This window comes from Carcharodon carcharias, chromosome 9 (assembly GCF_017639515.1).
Source record: "Carcharodon carcharias isolate sCarCar2 chromosome 9, sCarCar2.pri, whole genome shotgun sequence".
Taxonomy (NCBI): Eukaryota; Metazoa; Chordata; class Chondrichthyes; order Lamniformes; family Lamnidae; genus Carcharodon; species Carcharodon carcharias.
This window is the reverse complement of record NC_054475.1, coordinates 98,929,470-98,949,243: the sequence shown is the minus strand read 5'-3', so window position 1 is coordinate 98,949,243 and position 19,774 is coordinate 98,929,470. Positions and strand designations below refer to the sequence as shown.

Sequence of the window (19,774 nt, the reverse complement as noted above, 5' to 3'; positions counted from 1 at the left end):
ATTCTGAGCTGGATTTGGAAAATCATTGCTGGATTAAACCCTAATATTTCAGTACATGGTAACACCTACACTGTTTCTTAATAATTAAAATTGCATCTACCTTCTTCACATTTTGATCGGTTGTTCTGCATTCCATCTGATAATGGGTTAACTGAGTAAACTTCTATACTGAATTCATCATCTGGAGAACTCTCCTTCTGGCTTTAGTTTCATATCAGTGTACCATTGGTGTTTGTCTCCAGCCAGCTGGGAGATGATGTCCCTCCTGATAAAAGGATCATTGACAAAGGACTGCCACTAAAGTGATTTTATGCTTGTGTCTCTAAAGTGAGGCTTGAACCTGCTGACTGAGAGGCGAGAGTGTGACCCCCTGCTGCCTTTTGACTTTTTCCAGCATCTACTCCACATGCATGGAAACATTACCTGCATAAGATTGCTGCTTCTGTGTTATTTTTCTTTTGAGGATCAGGCCCGTGAGACCTTAAGCACCTCAACCGATGCTAGTTGATTCTTCTCTATCTGTGGAGAAACAGCTTGTGACTCCTGCTGTTTTCACTCCCAGGTCTGCACACTCAGGAGTGCATCCATGTTTCACCAAGTGATAAGCCCACTGTCTCACTAACTAACTCCTCCCTTCTGAGTGCTCAAGTATGTTAGATGCCATGAGCTGAATTTTCAGTTGAGGTTGGGCTCCAGAGCAGAGGCAGGCGGACCTACAATTTAGCGCCACCATCTGTCATGCCAGTTCCCTGCCACAATCCTGAGCCAGAATCACTTTCAAAGAGGACAGGTCAAGGTCAGATCGACCGCATTTCGGCAAGTGGCTGGTAGCCAATTATCTGCAAATTTATTTAATTAAGGGACATATTAATGTTCTGTTCCTGTGACAACTGGAATACCCAGTCACTGGCAGTCCACTTGCCAGTTCTGGACTATGTGGGTTAATGTGATGGGCTGAGGGCAGGAAGGGCTTTGGGTCGGGATAGGGCGGTGAGGCTATGATTGTTCACAGATTAAGAAAGGGTGGCATGTGTAGCATAGTGGACACATGTGGCACCTCAGTCATAGTATGAGTATGGACAACCAAATATTCTTTTCCTGGCAGTTCACTTCTGACTTCCAATCACATACGACAAGGATCGTCAACCTGAAATGTTAACTTTGTTTCTCTCCACAGATGCTGCCAGATCTGCTGAGTATTTTCAGGGCTTTGTTTTTATTCCAGTCACACATGTCTGTCTTGTTTGAGTCATTGAAAGTATATAGAGTGATATGGTAGTTTAAAAAATGTGTATTACTGTTTCCTGAAGTGTGTTGTGAATATTCAGTTTTCCATTCACTCAGTAATTTACATGAGAATGTGATGTGTGTGGAGGTGAGTCTTACTGCTATCTTCTTTTGGTGTACAAATGTGAATTGGGTCTTCACTCACCCAGGCAAACATCTGTGGTCATTAAAGTCTTCAGGTATTGTGATAATATGTTGGTGGTGGAGGTAACATTTATGTCTTCAGCTATCTTCCAGCATAATACTTGGATGACTCATTTATGCCTCCCACCCCCAATATCAAAGACTGTTCCTCTTTCTATTATTCTTCCACTAGTGTGTCCTGAGTTAAACAGGAGTGCCACTGTCACTTTTCCAGCAGCTCAGGAGAGATGTCACCTTATCTCTCTGCTCAGAGAAGTCCCAATACAACTCTTCCAGCCTAACTGAGGTAGGAAGTAGTATGATGTAGGATGACAGATGCTGCTTTTTTTCCCAGTGCCCTAACTGGTTTTTAATCCTTCAACCATCATCAAAACAGATTATCTAATCATCACTTTGTTCTTTGTGGGAGCTTGCTGTCCACCAAATTGCTTGCTGCATTTCCTGCAGTGACTACACTACCTGACAATACTTTGACTGTAAAGTGCTTTGGGACATTGTAAGGCTATGAAAGGTGCTATATAAATGCTAATGTTTCATTTTCTTTCCTTGCTTCTTTCTTCCTTTTCTGTTTTATTTAGACAACATAGCAGCATTATGCAGTGACCCTGCCATTCCCCTGACCCCAAAGAACTAAATGTGAATTCCGTACCTCGGATGATGTATCACTGCCAAATATTCATAAGTGTTCAAGTGTCAGCTGTGGCTCAGTGGGTAGCACTCTTTTCTCTAAGTCACAAGGTTCTAGGTTCAAGTCCCACTCCAAGGGTTGAGCACAAAACTCAAGGCTAACACTTCAGCGGAGTACTGAAGGAGTGCTGCACTGTTAGAGATACTGGATGGATGTAAAAGACCCCTTGACAGTACTTCAAAGAAGAGCAGGGGAGTTATCCCCAGTTTCCTGGCCAATATTCATCTCTCAATCAGCATCACAAAAACAGATTGGCTGGTTGTTTTCACATTGTTGTTCATGTTTGGCTGGCACATTACATTAGTGACTTCACTTCACTTCAGCAGTACTTCATTGGCTGTAAAGCGCTTTTAGCATCCACTGGTCATGAGAAGTGCTATATAAATGCAATTTTTTTTAAACTTCATCCCTGTCTGTGTCTTCAGCCGATCTTTGTGGAGAGTGCTGACATATGCAAAGAAAAATGTGGATCGAGGCTCTTCATTAGAGGAATGCCTTCCCAACGTTCTAATTTACAAAGAACATAATAAATTTTGGCAGAGTGCAGCTTTCAGATTAATATTGCACATTGGCTAAGAGCTTGCAATAACTCATCCTAATAGAAGCTTAACAGCTGACATTATTGCTAAACGTTTCAGTAACTTGACACTTATGATATCTGATGTCCACAAGAGCTTGCTGGAAGACTGAAGAAAGTCCATGCTTTAATTATAATGTGCAGGCCTCCTGGATGTCATGAGGATCTTTATTTAAAATTAGATTCAGGTGACAAAAAAAATAATAATTTGGGAACTTTTCTCAAAATAGCTGTAGCATGTTTAATGATTTTCCTTCCTCAGTGTTCCTCAAATCTCCCACCCCAGCCCCAAATCAATCCATTCCATGTGATGCTTCTCATAGCACCAGTTTTTGTGACTTGCCCATTTCTCCTGTATTTTCTTGCATGGTGAGAGTGGGTGTCAGGGGTTGTCTGTCCCTTGGGCGTGCAAGGACTGAATCACCTTGTACATTGCCTCCATATTAAAGCATCATTTAGAAGTTTGTTTTGAAAGAAATCATTATGGCCACATCAGTGAGCTCAACTTTCAGCCAGTTCAGTTGTAGGGTTGGGAGGGGATTTTCAACCCAGTCAACAGATCCCAACAGGTGATTCCTTCTGCAGATGTCAACTTGATCTACTTTGATGTCTGGGTTTCCTGGGCTGTCTGCCGAATGATGGGTTCAAATCCTTTTTCTATCTTACAAAATACAACTTAGACAAAGTATGAAAACCCCTTCTCTTGGTGACAGCGATCTATGCTGAAAAACTGCAGGTCATCATTAGGATTATTGTGTCTTAAACGTGAGCTCCAACATTGAGTGTCATTGGGTTATTGACCTTGGATGGGTTGGGGGAAGAGAGGGGAAATATTATTACAGCTAAGTTATAATCATGACAAAAGAGCTGACCTCAAGAGGGGACGGCAGAGTGATTGCCCTTGACATCAAGGTAGTATTTGACCAAGTGTGGCATCAAAGAGCCGAGGCAAAATTGAAGCCGATGGGAATTGGGCAAATTTTCCACTAGTTGGAGTCGTACCTAGCACAAAGGAAGATAGTTGTCACTGTTGGAGGTCTATCATCTCAGTTCCAGGACATCACTGCAGGAATTCCTCAGGGTAGTCACCCAGACCCCACCATCTTCAGCTGCTTTATCAATGACCTTCCCTCCATTGGAAGGTCAGAAGTGGGGATGTTTGCTGATGATTCCACAATGTTTGATACCAGTCGCAATTCCTCAGGTACTGAAGCAGTCCGGGCCAATATACAGCAAGTCCTGGACAACATTCAGGCTTGGGCTGATAAGTGGTAGGTAACACAAGTGCCAGGCAATGACCATCTCCAACAAGAAAAAATCTAACCACCACCTCTTGACATTCAATGGCATTACCTTCACTGAATCCCCCACTATCAACATCCTGGGGGATTGAAATCCATTGACCAGAAAGTGAACTGAGCCAGCCATGTAAATACTGTGGTTAGAAGAGCAGGCTAGAGGCTGGGACTTCAGTGGCAAGCAACTCACTTCCTGACTTCCCAAAGCACATTATTTACAAAGGACAAGTCAGGAGTGTGATGGAATACTCTCCATCTGCCAGGATGAGTGCAGCTCCAACAATGCTCAGGAAGCTCGATACCAGGGCAAAGCAGCCTTCTTGATCAGCACCCAATCCTCCACCTTCAACATTCACTCCATCCACCATGGATGCATTGTGGCAGTAGTATGTAATATATACAAGGTGCACTGCAGCAACTCACTAAGGCTCCTTCAACAGCGCCTTCCAAACCCACAGTCTCTACACTGAGAAGGACAAGGGCAGCAGATGCATGGGAACACCACCACCTGCAAATTCCATTCCAAGTCACGCACTATCCTGACTTGGAACTATATCGCCGTTCCTTCAATTTTGTCACTGGGACAAAATCTTGGAACTCCTTTCCTAATAGCACTGTACCAACATGATATGGACTGTAGGGGTTCAAGAAGGGGCCTCATCACCACCTTCTCAAGGACACATAAGGAGGGGAAACAATTGCTGGTCTTGTCAGTAATGTCTACACCCCATGAAAGAATTTAAAAAAAAAGTAAAATACTGCAGGTGCTGAAAATCTTAAATTAGAACAAAAATGCTGGAAACACTCAACAGGTGAGTTAGCATCAGGGGAGAGAGAGATGTTTGGGTTCATGTTTCGGATCTTGTGACATTTGGTTCCTACAAAGGAACATAAGGTCCTCAATGTTAACCTTAACCTTCCTCTCTCCACTGATGCTACCTGACCAGCATTTTCTACATTTTTCACAGTTAAACCTGGTCTTGTATTTACCTGACATGTACTGATATACCCAGGCTGCCTAACTCAGAAACACTGAGGCCTGTTGCTGAAATCACGAGCACAGCAAAGACAGGTACCTGACCATTGGACCTTCCTGGCCTGTATCACAGGGTGTATTAAACTATCCTGGACAATACTCCTTATCCACAGTAACATAAAAATGTGCTGCTTATCTACACACGGTTAGAGCACATTAATAATCCGAAACAGAATGTGGGGAGGGGCCAGTTCCGCCAGAAAGAGGAGGTGCATCATTCACTTTGGCAGGAAGAATAAAAAATAATCTTATTATCTAAATGGGGAGATTGCAGAGCTCTAAGATTCAGAGGGATCTGGGTGCCCTAGTGCATGAATCACAAAAGATTAGTATGCAGGTAGAGCAGGTAATTAGGAAAGCTAATAGAATGTTATCATTTATTGTGAGGGGTATTGAATACAAAAGTAGGGAGGTTATGCTTCAATTGTACAGGACATTGGTGAGACCACATCTGGACTATTGTGTACTGTAATGGTCTCCTTATTTAAAGAAAGATGTAAATGCGTTAGAAGCAGTTCAGAGAAGATTTACTAGACCAATATCAGGAATGGGTGGGTTGTCTTATGAGGAGAGGTTGGACAGGTTAGGCTTGTGTCCACTGGAATTTAGAAGAGTAAGGGGTGATTTAATTGAAACATTTTAGACTCCTGTGAGGTCTTGATGGATGTGGAGAGGATGTTTCCTCTTGTGAGAGAATCTAGAACTAGGGGTCACAGTTTAAAAATAAGAGGTTGCTCATTTAAGACAGAGAGGAGGAGAAATTTTTTGAGGGTTGTGTGTCTTTGGAACTCTCTTCCTTAAAAGGCAGTGGAAGCAGAGCCTTTGAATATTTTTAAGGCAGAGCTGTATAGATTCTTGATTAACAAGAGAGTGAAAGATTATCGGGGGTAGGCAGGAATGTGAGGTTGAGTTTACATTCAGGTCAGCCATGATCTTATTGAATGGCGGAGCAGGCTCGAGTGGCCGACTCCTGCTCCTAATTTGTATGTTCACATAGAAAAGGCTTGTGAATTGTTGAGCGGCAGAATGCGACGTGAAGGCAGAAGAGATCATTGGGCCAGATTAAACCATGCAGGTGGACAGTGTCGACCAACCTGGAGAGCTGTCTTTGATTCTACACAATTCCTTCTGTTAATTGTTGTTCTTAGGAAGAGTCAGACAAGGTAGCCAATCTATTCCACTGATTGTTTTAATTCCACAATTGACCCCAGCACCAGTAGGCTGACGAGCAGTGTTCCCTTTAAAGTTTAGTGTTTGTGAACGGCTGGTATTTTCAGTATGTGACTCCTTTAAATTTCTTTGTGTATACTGTATTTATCATAGAGCAAGGCCTATGGCGTACCTTCCAGGCTGCTGTGCATGAAAACATTACTGCTGAAGGTAAAATCAACAAAGATTTGACTCCTGCTCACTATTCATTGATCCTAACTGGAAAGTGCAGGCATGCAGATATCTAATGATGATGGATGAGTTTTGACTGTGACGGCCCCATGGTGGAGATGCTTGCTACAGCTCATCGTCCAGCTTCATACACACAACAGCCACTTGTCAGGCAATCTCCATGGAACTGTACTTTAGCAGTCTTCAGAAGGGGAAAGCTGGTCAAAGGACTGATATCAGACGAAAATTGTGCAGAGTAAAAATGCATTGACATAAGTTTGATTCATACCAGTGCTTTCTGGAAAATGTTGTCTTTAATACATGGAAAAGAATGATCATATTAAATCTGTTTTCAGTACTGTTTCATGCTTTGCTGGCTGGCTCATTAACTTATGCTTAAGAGAAAGTTTCAATTCGTTTCACTGCAGAAGTGATACTATCTTCAGCTGAAATTCCATGTTCGTTTTACTGGATTCATTGTAGGTTTGTGCTGAGTATAAATACTAAATAGGTATGCAGTGCATTCACTCATGGGCCTTAGCATCATGGCAAAGTAGTTGCTGCTAAAGTTAGTGCATAAATCAACGGGATGAAAGCTGGAGTTTCATGTCCAGACCTGGTCTAATGGAGATTTGTAGGTGGAGTTTACATTTCCTGTTGTAAATGCAATATAAATGTTTTCCTACATCAGTGTTAATCCAGTTTACTATTTTGAGTAATGGCAGATTAAGATTTTTGTTTCAATCACAAGTGTTCTCTGTACATCAGTTGCAAGAAATGTTGTGATGTTCAAAGAAACTGATAGCAGGAAGTAAAGACTGCACTTGGTAGAGCCAGTGTTAAATAGCTTTTCCAAAACCCACTGAACTTAGGAGTGACATGTTCTTGGGAGCATCAGTTGCAGGAGGTTGCCTATAGAACATTAGATTAGTATTGAATGGTGATATTTCTCTGTTGTTTATTGAATGCATTTTCTTATTACATCATTTGAGACCTGAAATGTGGAAGAAGTACTTTCTTCATTGTCGATAGAGAACGTAGGATAAATGTTTTGTTTAACAGACTGCTCTGATATTTATGGGTGTACTGATTTGAATCACTCTTGGTGGTGCCCTCTAGCGCAGGCATTTGTACAGAGTTATCATTCCAGAGTTATTGGGTGTTTATCTTGGAGTCAGTGAGGTTCAACTAGCTGACTACTGCTGCTACAGATTGAATTAGTTACTAGTTAGACACTAGAATACTAAACTGAGATGACCTAAATCCAGACACTGAAGCTACACAGATGCAAGCTGATCCTGGAGGATGGGATTTCTAGACAACGTGGAACCAATTGTGATCAACCTACAAAAGGCCCAGAATTTCTTTTCCCCATGAGCAGTCATAAGCAATTAGGCATTATAATCCGAATACTGACCTGCTTTAAAATTTGATGGAAGAATTCAGAATTAGTGATCACATTGTGATTTTTTTTAAAAACTGTGAACTATATGAACTTGGGTAAACAGGCTGAATAGATAAAGTTAGATTTATTCCGTAAGTGGGATTTCACAGCTAAGCTTAATCCAATTCTCACGTAAGGAGCACACGTTCAATTTCGGTAGCATTCTCACAGAGAAGGCAGCATCCTGTGAATTTCCTTTTAATACCCACCACCAGCCACACACCCCTCACCACACACACACCGCGCCCCCCCCCCCCCTTCTCCAGGGCCTCCTCCCAATCATCCTAAGGGCACTGAAGCAAACTGCAGTGCCTTACTGGTACCCTGACTAAGATCTGCTAACTTAAGACAGACTGGAATTCCTCCCTGGCACCTTCTGATCTGCATGGCTCAACGCTATACTGCTGCCTACCTACATCCACCAGGCCATTGAGTAAACTCTATTAAGTTTTTCAGTTAAGCTATGCTGTAAAACTATTTTGCCTCAGTAAAAATAACTTCTGGACATAAATTGAGCAAGCGAACTCTAGTCAGATAAAGGTGAAGCTGACAGATAATGGCTGTAGACTGACTTTGGAGTTTGATTGAACTCCATGATAGAGTACAGATTCCTTTTACCTTATAGCCAGTTATAAAATCTTTTGTTTGTGTTCTATCTAAGATGTTGCTAAGATACAAAAGAGGCAGAATCTGTTGGTGGTTGACATAGGTAGTAGTCTCAGTCAAACAGTGCCGTACTTTGTTAGATTCCTAAAGCAGGTTATTTAAAATGAATGTGAATGAAACTGATAAAAGTGAAACGAGCTGTGTTTAGACAAGGACATCAAGAACATTTTACTGAAAGAAATCAGATTTACTAAAGTATTCAATCACCAAGAGGGGTTCGCTAGCATTTCACCTTCCTGTAGCCTATTCGTATTAGGTTAACTAAATGGCCAATGTACGAGATAAATCTTGTTTCCCATAAGTGTACGTTTGACTTATTTGAGCCTCTGATAAGAAACAGGTAAATGTTGTAAGTGTATGATCCATTGAAAACAAAACCTCAAGAAATCTTTCATGAAGGAGACTTCAGTGAAGTGGTTAATATAGTGGAACCCTTCAAGATGTTTCTTATGCAGCTCAGAGAACAGCAGGAAAAGGTGAAATTCCTTCTACTTGTGTTATGCTCAGACAAGGAACTACTATGCAAAGGATTTCTGTTACATGGGATAATTTGCATGTTTTCACAAAGCAGCATTGATGTGTCAGCAAAGGGTGTTGAGATTTGCATAGTATCAAGTCAGCTTCCACATCCACAGTTTGTCCTAATTTGATAGTGTTCATTTTCTATGGGTAGAGTGAATACATGATGAACACAGCCTCTATGATTTCTATTCATTGCCTTGCTTAAATAGTCACCGTTTTTATTATATGTTCATGTCATTTCTTGACAGACTCTGAGTAAGGTTGCTGTGCATTACGCTCATCTCCCATTTAGTATGACAAGCGTAACAGACATGGAACCTTAGTTTTTGTATTCTTTCTTTTTAGTAATGAGTTTTTTTTCTTCAGAATTACATAATTGAATAGATTTCCAATTCCAAGATTGTACAGTACAATTTATGGCCCTTTTATCTTCTAGGAACAAGTTTATACTGTACATGCCATTGAAGGTTTTATTCTTTAAGTCCGTTCCTAAGTTAAATTACAAAATATAACAAAAACAAATCATGAATCTTGCTAAGTAGTAAGGGCCTTATTAAATTGTTAGTATTCAAGGGTGCCAGTGTCAGATCTACTTTTATTCTTAAATTAATATTATTCCTTTGAACTGAACTGTTGAACTAATATGATCCTGCTTAAATGATTGGATAAATTAGCAGCACAATCACCTGTGAATTAAAAGGTCATAGTTTCAAGCCTCATTGCAGGACTTAAGCACGTAACCTAGGCTGACACTTCAGTGCTGAGGGATTAGCGGTGTTGGGCTAGATTTCGTTACCAGGCGGGTAGCTTGCTTTGGTAAATGTCCCGACTCAGCAGGCCCACTTCGATTTAAAGGGCCCCGGTAGACCTAATTTTCACGCTGGGAAGGTGGGGCCAGGACAGAGTTGGGCCCGCTGACCCCGGAAACAGATCCTAGGCAGTCACAAAGGCGGGGAATTGCCAAGATGGACTGGTTAGAAGACCCACCTCTATCTTCTATGACTTCATCCAGCTGTTTCAGGAGCTGTTAGGCCCGCTAATCCTCACACATCCCATTCGCCCCCCTGCACCTTCATTCCCCCCATGCTAACCCATGGCCATCATACCTCCCCCCACTGATGCTACCTCCATAGCCATTCACCCAGTATTCAACATGGGCAGGCCTCAGAAGCCATGTGGAGATGAACGAACTTCTTACAGTCTAATGCAGCTCTGGCTCATGATCCCATTCATGAAATCCATTCAAAGCTCTTAAATCACCCCAAGTAGTTAATCTGTTATAAAATCAAACACACTTCTATTCAGCAGCCACATCAAAGACAGTTAATCATTTAATAAACTCTTTAAATTGTCACTCCACCTGTTAATTCAGAATTAAAAACAAAAAATGCTGGAGATACTTAGCAGGTCAGGCAGCATTGCTGGAAAGAAACTGAGTTAATGGGCGGAATAGACCCAGATTTGCACTAAGTGCAGTAGTGGGCAGGTAAAATGCTGTTTTACCCGCTGACCGATGGCTGGTTTTCACGCCATATTGTTCCAACCCCACCGCATTACTTATGCATTTATGGGAAACACACCATTTCCATGGTGCATGGGCTCTCATTCACCCACCACGTCATCACCTCGCCATTTCATCATGCCAGGCACCACATTTAAAGTACAGTTGCACTCAGTGCTTCCAATCTGGGACTGCAGCAAAGATGACATGGCCTCGAAAGCCCTTGAGCACCGTTTGCACACTGTGGAGGCCCTCGTGATGTCCTCTACCCCCGCTCTGGCCGCAGGAGGGGCAACGACATTACCACTCTGGCTTGGTAGGCAATGGCAGTGGTGATCAGTGCCAATGCTGCACAGAAGAGGTTGGCCATCCAATACAAATAGAGGATGAATGACCTCATCTGTGCAGCCAGGGTGAGGCAATCATCTTATCACTCTAAACTCTCATACTCAAGCCCATCACACATTCACTGGCATCTCGCTCACTGCCAGCTCAAGGGACATCACCACTCATTCTCTCTCTCATATCCTCACATGTTCACCTGGCCTCATCTCCTCTGGAGATGGCCTCCTCAGCCCTCACCATCTTGAGGCCGCTTGCACAGAACATATGCCCTCACACACACCCTGGAATACCCTCCTTCCCCAGTACTGCTCTTGTCCTGCAAATTTTTCCCTTGACTAAGGCCACTTCTCCCCCTTCCCCAAGCAAGACCTTGCCCTGCAGCTGTTGAAAAGTCACCCACATATGGCTGACCTCGTAGGCAGGTGCCTACCGGTGAGCCCCCATAAAAGTGATGTGGAGCCGGTGCTGATGACTGCGATTGCTGACCGAAGCAAGACAGGGAAACAAACTTTGAATTCCTGAGTGAAGTGCAGCCTGCAAAGTGCATGCCTTATGTATGCTCTTGTGAAATACATCGGCGTGTTTCCCTGTGGACAATTGAGCAGCCCGGGGTGGTGGGATGAGTCCAGTGGGTGACCTTATAATGATATGCTGATGCATTACAATGAGGATCCTGATGTCTGATGGTGGGGAACACCATCGGCAGGCAGAGCAGATGATCGCAAACTGGTTTCACGCTGTCATGAAACCAATTTTTGGTCTTCTCGCCATATTGTTCGCTTACGCCTAACACCGGCCGGCACAGAAAACCCCAGCCAACATTTCAGGTCAAGATGACCCTTCATCAGAAAAATAGAAATGTAAGAGTTTTTAAGCCAGTGGAAGCAAGGAGGGAGCAGGAAGAACACGAGGAAAGTTCTATGATATGGCGGAGGGCAGGAGATTAAATAACAAAAAAAATTCATGATGCATCAGCCAATGTTAGTGGTAATAGTGGTATAGTACAGAAACAAAAGTTGTGTTCAGATGAGTGAATGGCTACATAGCAACCATCTGAATGCATGTATTAATTGTAGCTTTGAGGAATGTAGTGACTGTAGCTTTAAGACTTAATGTTGTATAGTATCACGTGACAGTGTGAATGAATCAGCTCTAAGCGCAGGGAACCTTAGAGTGGGACTTCTTTTTCTAGTTGTGGAGCTTAATGGAAGTAGGTAATTCTGCTGCTGCCTGCAAAAAAAAAAGTTGGATGTTTCTAATGAGAAACCTGTCTTGAAAGTCAAGTCCATGACAAACTGACGACGAGGATAGATCGGGTCCGGCGTTGTCCCTTGTCCAGTGACTGAGAGTATCTTGTTTAAACAGAATAAAAAGGAAGATATACTCACCAGATATGCCACATTTTGGCAGGGTTGACCCCTTCGAACCATCCACAGAGGATTAGTGTCAATATGTAGAATGCCTTGGGTTCTATTTCCAGACAAACAAAATCACAGGGGAGGAAAAGAGGAGGGCAATTCTCCTAAGCGTTCGCAGGAATAAAACCTATAATTTAATCTGAAGTTTGATGTCCCTGAACACCCCCGATTCGAAGACCTCATTTCAATCCAAACCCTCAGTCACCATGCAGAGGCTCAGATTTAATTCGAGGGTTAGAGCCCAGGCGGAGATCATTGCTTCATAACGTGGTGAAATTGAAACAATTGACTGAACACTGATTTTGGAGAGATCCTAAGTGATATGCTCAGTGATCGTTTGGCCTTTGGTGTGCAAAATGATGCCATTCAATGATGATTATTAGCTGAAGTAAACCTTGATTTTAAAAATGCATTGGAAATAGCGCTCGCAATGGAAAGCGCAGAATAGGACGCGCAGACTATACAAAGTGCATAAAATGGTGCTGTTTTCTAGATGGGACGGGAATGGATAGCTTCCGTGAACCCTGTTATTAAGACATCATCCAGGTAGACCACGGCTTGAGGTAGGCCTTGTAGCAAACTCTCCATCTACTCTAGGAAATTGCGCAGGCTGAAGAAACGCCAAAGGGCAGATGTGTGTATCGATATAAGATGTGCGTAAAGAAGGCCTTCGCCACGATGTGGGAGACGGTCCCCGCTACCCAAAAATTTAAAATAAATACAGGAAACAGCTCAGCAGCAAATCTGAAAATGAATTGTTACCGATGTGGAAGCAATCATACTCCTGAAGTATTGTAAAACAGCAATGAGACAGACTCCCAGATAGCAAAGTAAGTTATTTGAAGTACATAATGCGGAAGAACCAGAAACCACCAATTCTGATATTTACTCCATATTTAATGTAAAAGTAGGGAAGACAGCCAATCACCGTTAGTCTGCAGGTAAATGGAAAACCTTTAATGATGAAAGTGTACACTGGTGCTTCAACCACTATAGTTGGAGAGCACATCTTCAAATATTTAAACAAGGGTACTCAACTATTTAATTTGGAGCAGGCTTCAGCCAAATTGAAAACTTATACTGGTGAACTGCCCAAGTGAAGGTTGTTACCACTGTGCCGGTTTATTACAAGTACCAAACAGTACAACTCGCAGTGATGGTGGTGGAAGGTGAAGGACCAAGCCTTATAGGTTGTGAATGGTTGAAAGAAATTAAACTAAATTGTTCTGAAATTTTACATCTGTGAGTAGGAGGACTGCCAGAGCTGCTAAAGAAATATAACAAGGTTTTTCGAGGTGAACTGAGGAGAATCAAAGGCCTACAGGTTAAGCTCTATGTTGACTCAGAAGTAACTCCTCGTTTCTTTAAAGTAAGGCTGTTGCCATATGCTCTGAGGGAGAAGGTTGATACCGAATTGAACAGTTTAGAAAGACTGGGAGTCATAATAGCCGGTTCAATTCTCAGAATGGGCAACACCTGTCGTCCCTGTCTTAAAACCAGATCAGATCATCTGGATCTGTGGGGACTATAAGCTAACAGTAATCAAAGCTGCCATGCTGGATAAGTACCCCATCCCCAAGATTGAGGATCTCTGTGCTAAATTAGCAGGAGGAACAACTTCTACTAAATTAGATATAAGTCACGCTTATCAGCAGCTGGAACTAATGATACCTCCAGGGAGTTTGTGACCATAAAGCGTTATATCGATATATTGGCGTTTCTTCGGCCTGTGCAATTTCCTAGAGTAGATGGAGAGTTTGCTACAAGGCCTACCTCAAGCCGTGGTCTACCTGGATGACGTCCTAATAACGGGGTTCACGGAAGCTGAACGCTTAGCTAATTTGGAGGAAGTCTTGAAATGATTTTTGGAAGCAACGGTGCACTTAAAAAAAAAAAGTATACCTTTCAGGCAAACAAAGTTGTTTATTTGGGCCACCAGGTGGATGCCTAAGGGTTACACCTAGTAGAAGATAAAGTTAAAGCCACAGTCACTACATTCCTTAAAGCTCCAATACAACATGAAGGGAAATAGTTTAAGGTAAGACCAACCCAGTAAAACTAAAAAAGGAAAGAAGACAAAAAAAGGAGAGAAGAAAAAGCGTCCAGAACAAGATGAAGGTTATGATTTAAAGTTGTTGACTTTGATGTTGGGTTCAGAAAGATGTAGAATGCTGAGACTAAAGATAAGGTGCCATTCCTCAAGCTTGCATTGAGCTTCACTGGAACACTGTAGCAGGCCATGTGGACAGAAAGGTCAGCGTGGGAGCAAAGTAGAGAATTAAAATGATAAACATCCAGAAGCTAGGGGTTATGTTTGCATACTGAATGGAGGTGTTCCACAAAGTGGTCACCAGGTCTATCTTTGGTCTCCCCAATGTGGAGGAGACCACATACTAAGCTGCAAATACAGTATACTAAATTGGAAAAAGTACAGGTAAATCACTGTTTCATTTGGAAGGAGTGTTTGGGGTGAGAAGGGGGGAGGTATAGGACAGGTATCTTCTACCTCAGAAAACCTGTTGAGATGCTTTTATAGCTTTTGAACTTCACCCAAGCATTCATAATGGCATAACAGCCCTTGGAAGATGTCAACAATGAATTCTATTGAAAATGTGAAATGGGTGTCCTTGATTTTTTTCTAACCTACACCAGATGGTCTGTTAATCAAAGTAGTCCAGCAGACAGTGTCTTTTAACTTTCAGTGACAGCTTAAACCTTTTTTTTTCAAGTTTAAAGAGCAGGGAATTTAAAAAAATCCAGATTATGACACTTAAACAGACCTTATCCGCCCTTCAAGAGCGTTTACATCTACTCCATAAATTCATGACTCCCACACTAATGGGTTAAGGCCCCTGGAGTAGCCAAAATGGGACCTGTTTGAACTCAGCACTAAGTTCATGGCCCTGCTGAGTTCGGGTCTCTTGCTAGTGTGAATCTCACTCCATCCCCTGTCCCTTGCCAGCAAAAAATTGGACCTGTCAGAAATGGGGACAGGATTTCTGCATCCACGTCCCATCCCCATTTTTAAATTTAAATCCGACTCTAAAGCTAAGCTGATTGCCCCATTGTTGCTCCATGTGCAGATGAACTTGAGCCTCAACCTTCCTGGCATCTGTGGTCCAGTAATGCAACTCCTTTACACCTTAACTCCTCTGACAGCTGAGTGGGTAAATACAATACATTTCTAGTAGGGTACTTATTAGGAAACATCTAACATGAGGATTCACTTCACAGTATTTGTGCGGTGGGTTGGAGATTGAAGAAATTTGCCTGTCGTGACACAATTGCTTTGCATGTAAGAAGGTAAATGCAATCACAAAAGTGAAACTAAATTGAACATTGAATGAAGTAAATCTTGCACTTGGGTAAACGTCTTCTCGCTTTCTCCATCACCCTTTCACCACAATACAGTTTTAAAGAACACAAAACAAAAGCTGCAATAAATGTCGAATCAGAAGAGTGTTTTTTTCACACGTGGTCTTTTTGTTTAAAAAAAATATATAAAATGCACCTGAGCAACGTTTTTGAAATGTGTCCTTTTGTTTCTCATAATTCCTTAACTACTGAGCAGAAAGTACTCAAATCTAAAGAAAAACACTCCATCAGTGCAGTGGCTGGTGCTGATCCATCTTGGAAAATTAGATGTACTGCACATGCTCACACTGCAAGAGTCCAGAACAAGGCTGAGGCCTTCATGTAAAAATTTTAATGGAGAATTTCTAGTTCAGATAAGAAATGTATTCAGTGGTAAGATTTTAAGTAAGATATCTAAACATTTATTACAGTACAAAAGGGAATCGAGTTGGGGATGGGAGCAGTTTTGGCCTTATTGGTGCAATTATACGTACATTTCATTTCATCCTTTATCTTACTTAGTGAGTGGTGAACTGACTCTATAGGCTAGATTTCACGGGGCCAAGGACCAGGTGCCTCTGACCGACCGACTTTTTAAAAGCCTATCCTGTAGAGATAATATACAGGTGGGGTGGGCTATGCTGATTGGCCAGCAGCTCTAGCAGTCCCAGCAATGCCAGAACTCAGTAGCGGGCACTGCTGGGACTGCAAGAAGGCCCCTAGGAGACATGGCAAGTCCTGGGCTTTTAGTAGTGGGGAGGGATCAGAGAGCTTGGGAAGGGAAGTGGGATACTAGGTTTCGGAGGCCAGGCGGGAAAGAACAAAGGGGGTGGGGCGGGGGTGACATCTCGTGAGGATGCTCTGGATATGCACTGGCCACCCCCGATTGATGAGTACCCACTTCCTTCCCACCTTTTCAAAGAAATTTCAAAAACAGCCCTTGCACTCTGGCCTGCCTGCCGTTGCCCAGCATTTTATGGCAGTGGATTGAGGCCCTTAATTGCCACTTAATTGGGCAGTTAAGGTCCTCAATATGCCAAAGGGCAGGCGGCCTGGTGGGCTGGGCACCGCACCCCCGTTGAAAATGAACCCGATGGAGGCCTGTAAATTTCTGCCATATGTTAGAATTGTGTCTCATGTTCCTGTGGATCCAGGTAAGGATGTACTGTAGTCTTAGAATGCTGCTTATTAAAATATTGCAGCAATTAATATTTTGTTCTGTTTTGTAGGAGAGAAACCCTACAGATGCACCTGGGAAGGCTGTACATGGAAGTTTGCACGCTCTGATGAGCTGACGAGGCATTTCCGCAAGCACACAGGCGTTAAGCCTTTCAAATGCACGGACTGTGACCGGAGCTTTTCCCGCTCGGACCACCTTGCACTGCACCGCAGAAGACACTTGATGATGTGAAAGGTACTTTAAGGCCAGCTTCATATCAGAGCTCCAGCTCTGCCTCCATCCCATTATTCAGCATTGCTGAATTCTGACAGCACCTGCTGTAAGATGGCACCTGTGGATGCCAATTCAGAGAGAGAGAGAGAGAGAGAGAGCCCTGCCGCCCTCAAAAGACTGTGAAACTGTTCAAACCAGCTTTCCTTTTGATGTTAAGTACTGACTGCATTTATGTAATTTAAGCTAGGCCTGTCATTTTTGTCATAAATTTTTCTTCTTGATTATGTTAACACAGGGCAGAGAAAAAGCAGGCAGTCTCTTATTTGCAGCCCAAATCATGTTAAAAGGCATTTAAATCCTCATTGGCTTGTGATGACTTAAGGTTAAGTAAAAGCAATAATGAGGTTGGTGTTAATTACTAATGATGAATCTTTCAAAGAAATTAATATTCACACTTCAGGTTGTGTCATTGTATTTTCCATTTAATGTGAACAGTTCATACGGTGGAAACTCTTGACATTTTGACCGATTTTAATAGTTACCCTGTCTTAATGTATGCTTTATCCAATCAGTGGTTTATAGCCAAGATGCATAAACTTTGCTGACACAAATATGGTTCCTTTTCCCACGTTTCAGCTCTGCACTCCCCTTGGAATTGTTGAGCAGATACACTTAATGAAAGAAAGGGGCTTTCCTTCCTCTGGTAACAACCATCCTGGGTTACACAGCTATGTTGTAAAACAGGTTTATTTTTCATCCTGCCTCCACTCCCTCCTGAAATAATAGATAAAAGTGGCTATTAGTTTTGATCCACTGTAAACAGCTCCTCTCTTATTCAGGCTTGTGGGAGGTTTTTGCTGAAGCAGCATTCTCTTTCCACTAACTAGCTCAGCACAGTGATGGTATCTGTGGTCTCAGAACCTGTTGCTACTGTTTTTTCACCGTGGCAATCCCAGTAATATTACAGTTTCTGCAATGGCAGAGACAAAAGCTGGAACTGGTGCCCACACAGCCCTTTGCTGCCACAGATACTGACTGAGATGTCTTGGCAGCAATATCAGTGATGTGCCAGTAGTCTTAGTTGCTTACTGTGAATGTCTCTGCTTGTTACAACATGATACAGTTCTGGAGTTGAATGGTATAAATAAAAGAGCATATGAACATTGAACTTGGTCATTGAAAGCTAACTATGAATGTTTCTGTATTAATATACACAAATTCTTAAACTATTACTAATCGCCAGACTCATTTTCATTCAGTTTGATGAACTGTGAAGCCAGATGTAAAGTTTAAGATCTCTACTGGTTTAAGATCTTTTTCTTCTGCTTTAATGCATATTAATAGATGCGGGTTAGGGCACAGACTTGCAGCATTGAATGACTTGCTGTCATGGGTGAAAGTTGCAGCTGTCTGAGATTGCAAATGTATGCCCATCTGCCTTGCCCATGCTGTTTCTTACTGCCCTGTGAGGTATTGTTTTGATTGTGTAACCTATTTATCTTGCGTGGTAGTTGTAGATTGAAAAAAAACTCGGCGAGACCAGCAAATCACATTTTAATCAGAGTATATGGGAATATTTCTCGAATGGTCTTCAAGCTTTTGTTGGTGTAAGAGTGATCTCTAGATTTCATTAATAAATGACTAATGCTGATCAACAATCACCACGGACACGTTTAATTTGACTTGCTGCTGTTTAACCTGAGTGTACTGGTCTGGAGCAGAGACTTAAATATGCTATTGCGGTTCTTTGGAGGATTTGTAATGACATTACATGGATAATGAATGAACAACTGTACCCCACAAACAATAATGGTTTTCACCATTTCAAAAGGGAAATCTCATTCTTGCTGCCCCTTTAAAATTCACTTTTAGTTTTCATGCCTGTCATTTTTAAAAATTGAAATGGAATGCTGTTGACCTCATTGGGTGGAGGGAAGTTACTAGCTGGGACGAGTCAGCAAGCCCAGGATGTGAGAAAATTGAATTAATCCGCACAGAGTAAAACTGGCAGCATCCGAAGGAGATGAGTAATGTTATTCAATCTGTGTTCCTTTCCATTATTTCTCTCAGCTGGTTTCCCCAATAATGCTGCCATTTGCTGTTTAAACACAGTATCATGGTAGTTTTGAGAAAAGGAATCAGCCTCTGTTTAAATGGTGCTAACAGTGAGATTACCTCTTAATGTAAAGAGAAAACTGAAGATGGAAATTGTACCTTCATTCCCATTCATGGGGGGCTGGATGTCCACTAATAAAAAGAACCGATTTGTAAAGGTGTCATTCCTGTAATAAATGTTGCATCTTTCAGTCTCTTTCGATTCAATCTTTAATAGGTGTGGATAAAATTTACAACAGATGTGATGCTGTATTCAAGAATGCAAAGAGCACTTGTGCACCATGTGATAGTCTGCACTGAGAAGCTGTAGTCTTGCATAGTAGCCTTTTACTACAAAGCTCCTATTACATTGTGACCTCTGGGACATACAGTACTTGTGGTTTTCTCACTGTTACAGAAACCAGGAGGGTGAAATAGGTTTTGACTGGTTGCATGAATTGGGCAATGTGCTAGCTTACTTAGTCAGGTTGAGGAGTACATTGGTTCTTGCCTGCCATCCATTCATTCTAGGAAGAAAATGTGGGAAAGGTGGGAACAATTGGTTTGGATAAATTATTAGAAAGCCAGAGTTTCTTATAAATTGGAAAAGCTAAGCTGCTAGAATTT

At 42.1% G+C, this 19,774-nt stretch overlaps 1 protein-coding gene across 12 annotated transcripts in view; it reads left to right on the top strand.

Moving 5' to 3' along the window:
* The window catches only part of LOC121281982 (Krueppel-like factor 8), a 192,994-nt gene extending 174,280 nt beyond the window's left edge, over positions 1-18,714 (top strand). For 11 of the 12 annotated variants that reach the window (XM_041195283.1, XM_041195282.1, XM_041195286.1 and 8 more), the window contains 2 exons: positions 6,354-6,410; positions 16,890-18,714. In XM_041195283.1, the coding sequence (XP_041051217.1) occupies positions 6,354-6,410; positions 16,890-17,071 (239 nt within the window). In that variant the 3' untranslated portion in view covers positions 17,072-18,714. The remainder of the gene's footprint in view (positions 1-6,353; positions 6,411-16,889) is intronic. The other variant, XM_041195281.1, reaches the window with a different exon arrangement.
* Positions 18,715-19,774: the final 1,060 nt, after the last annotated feature.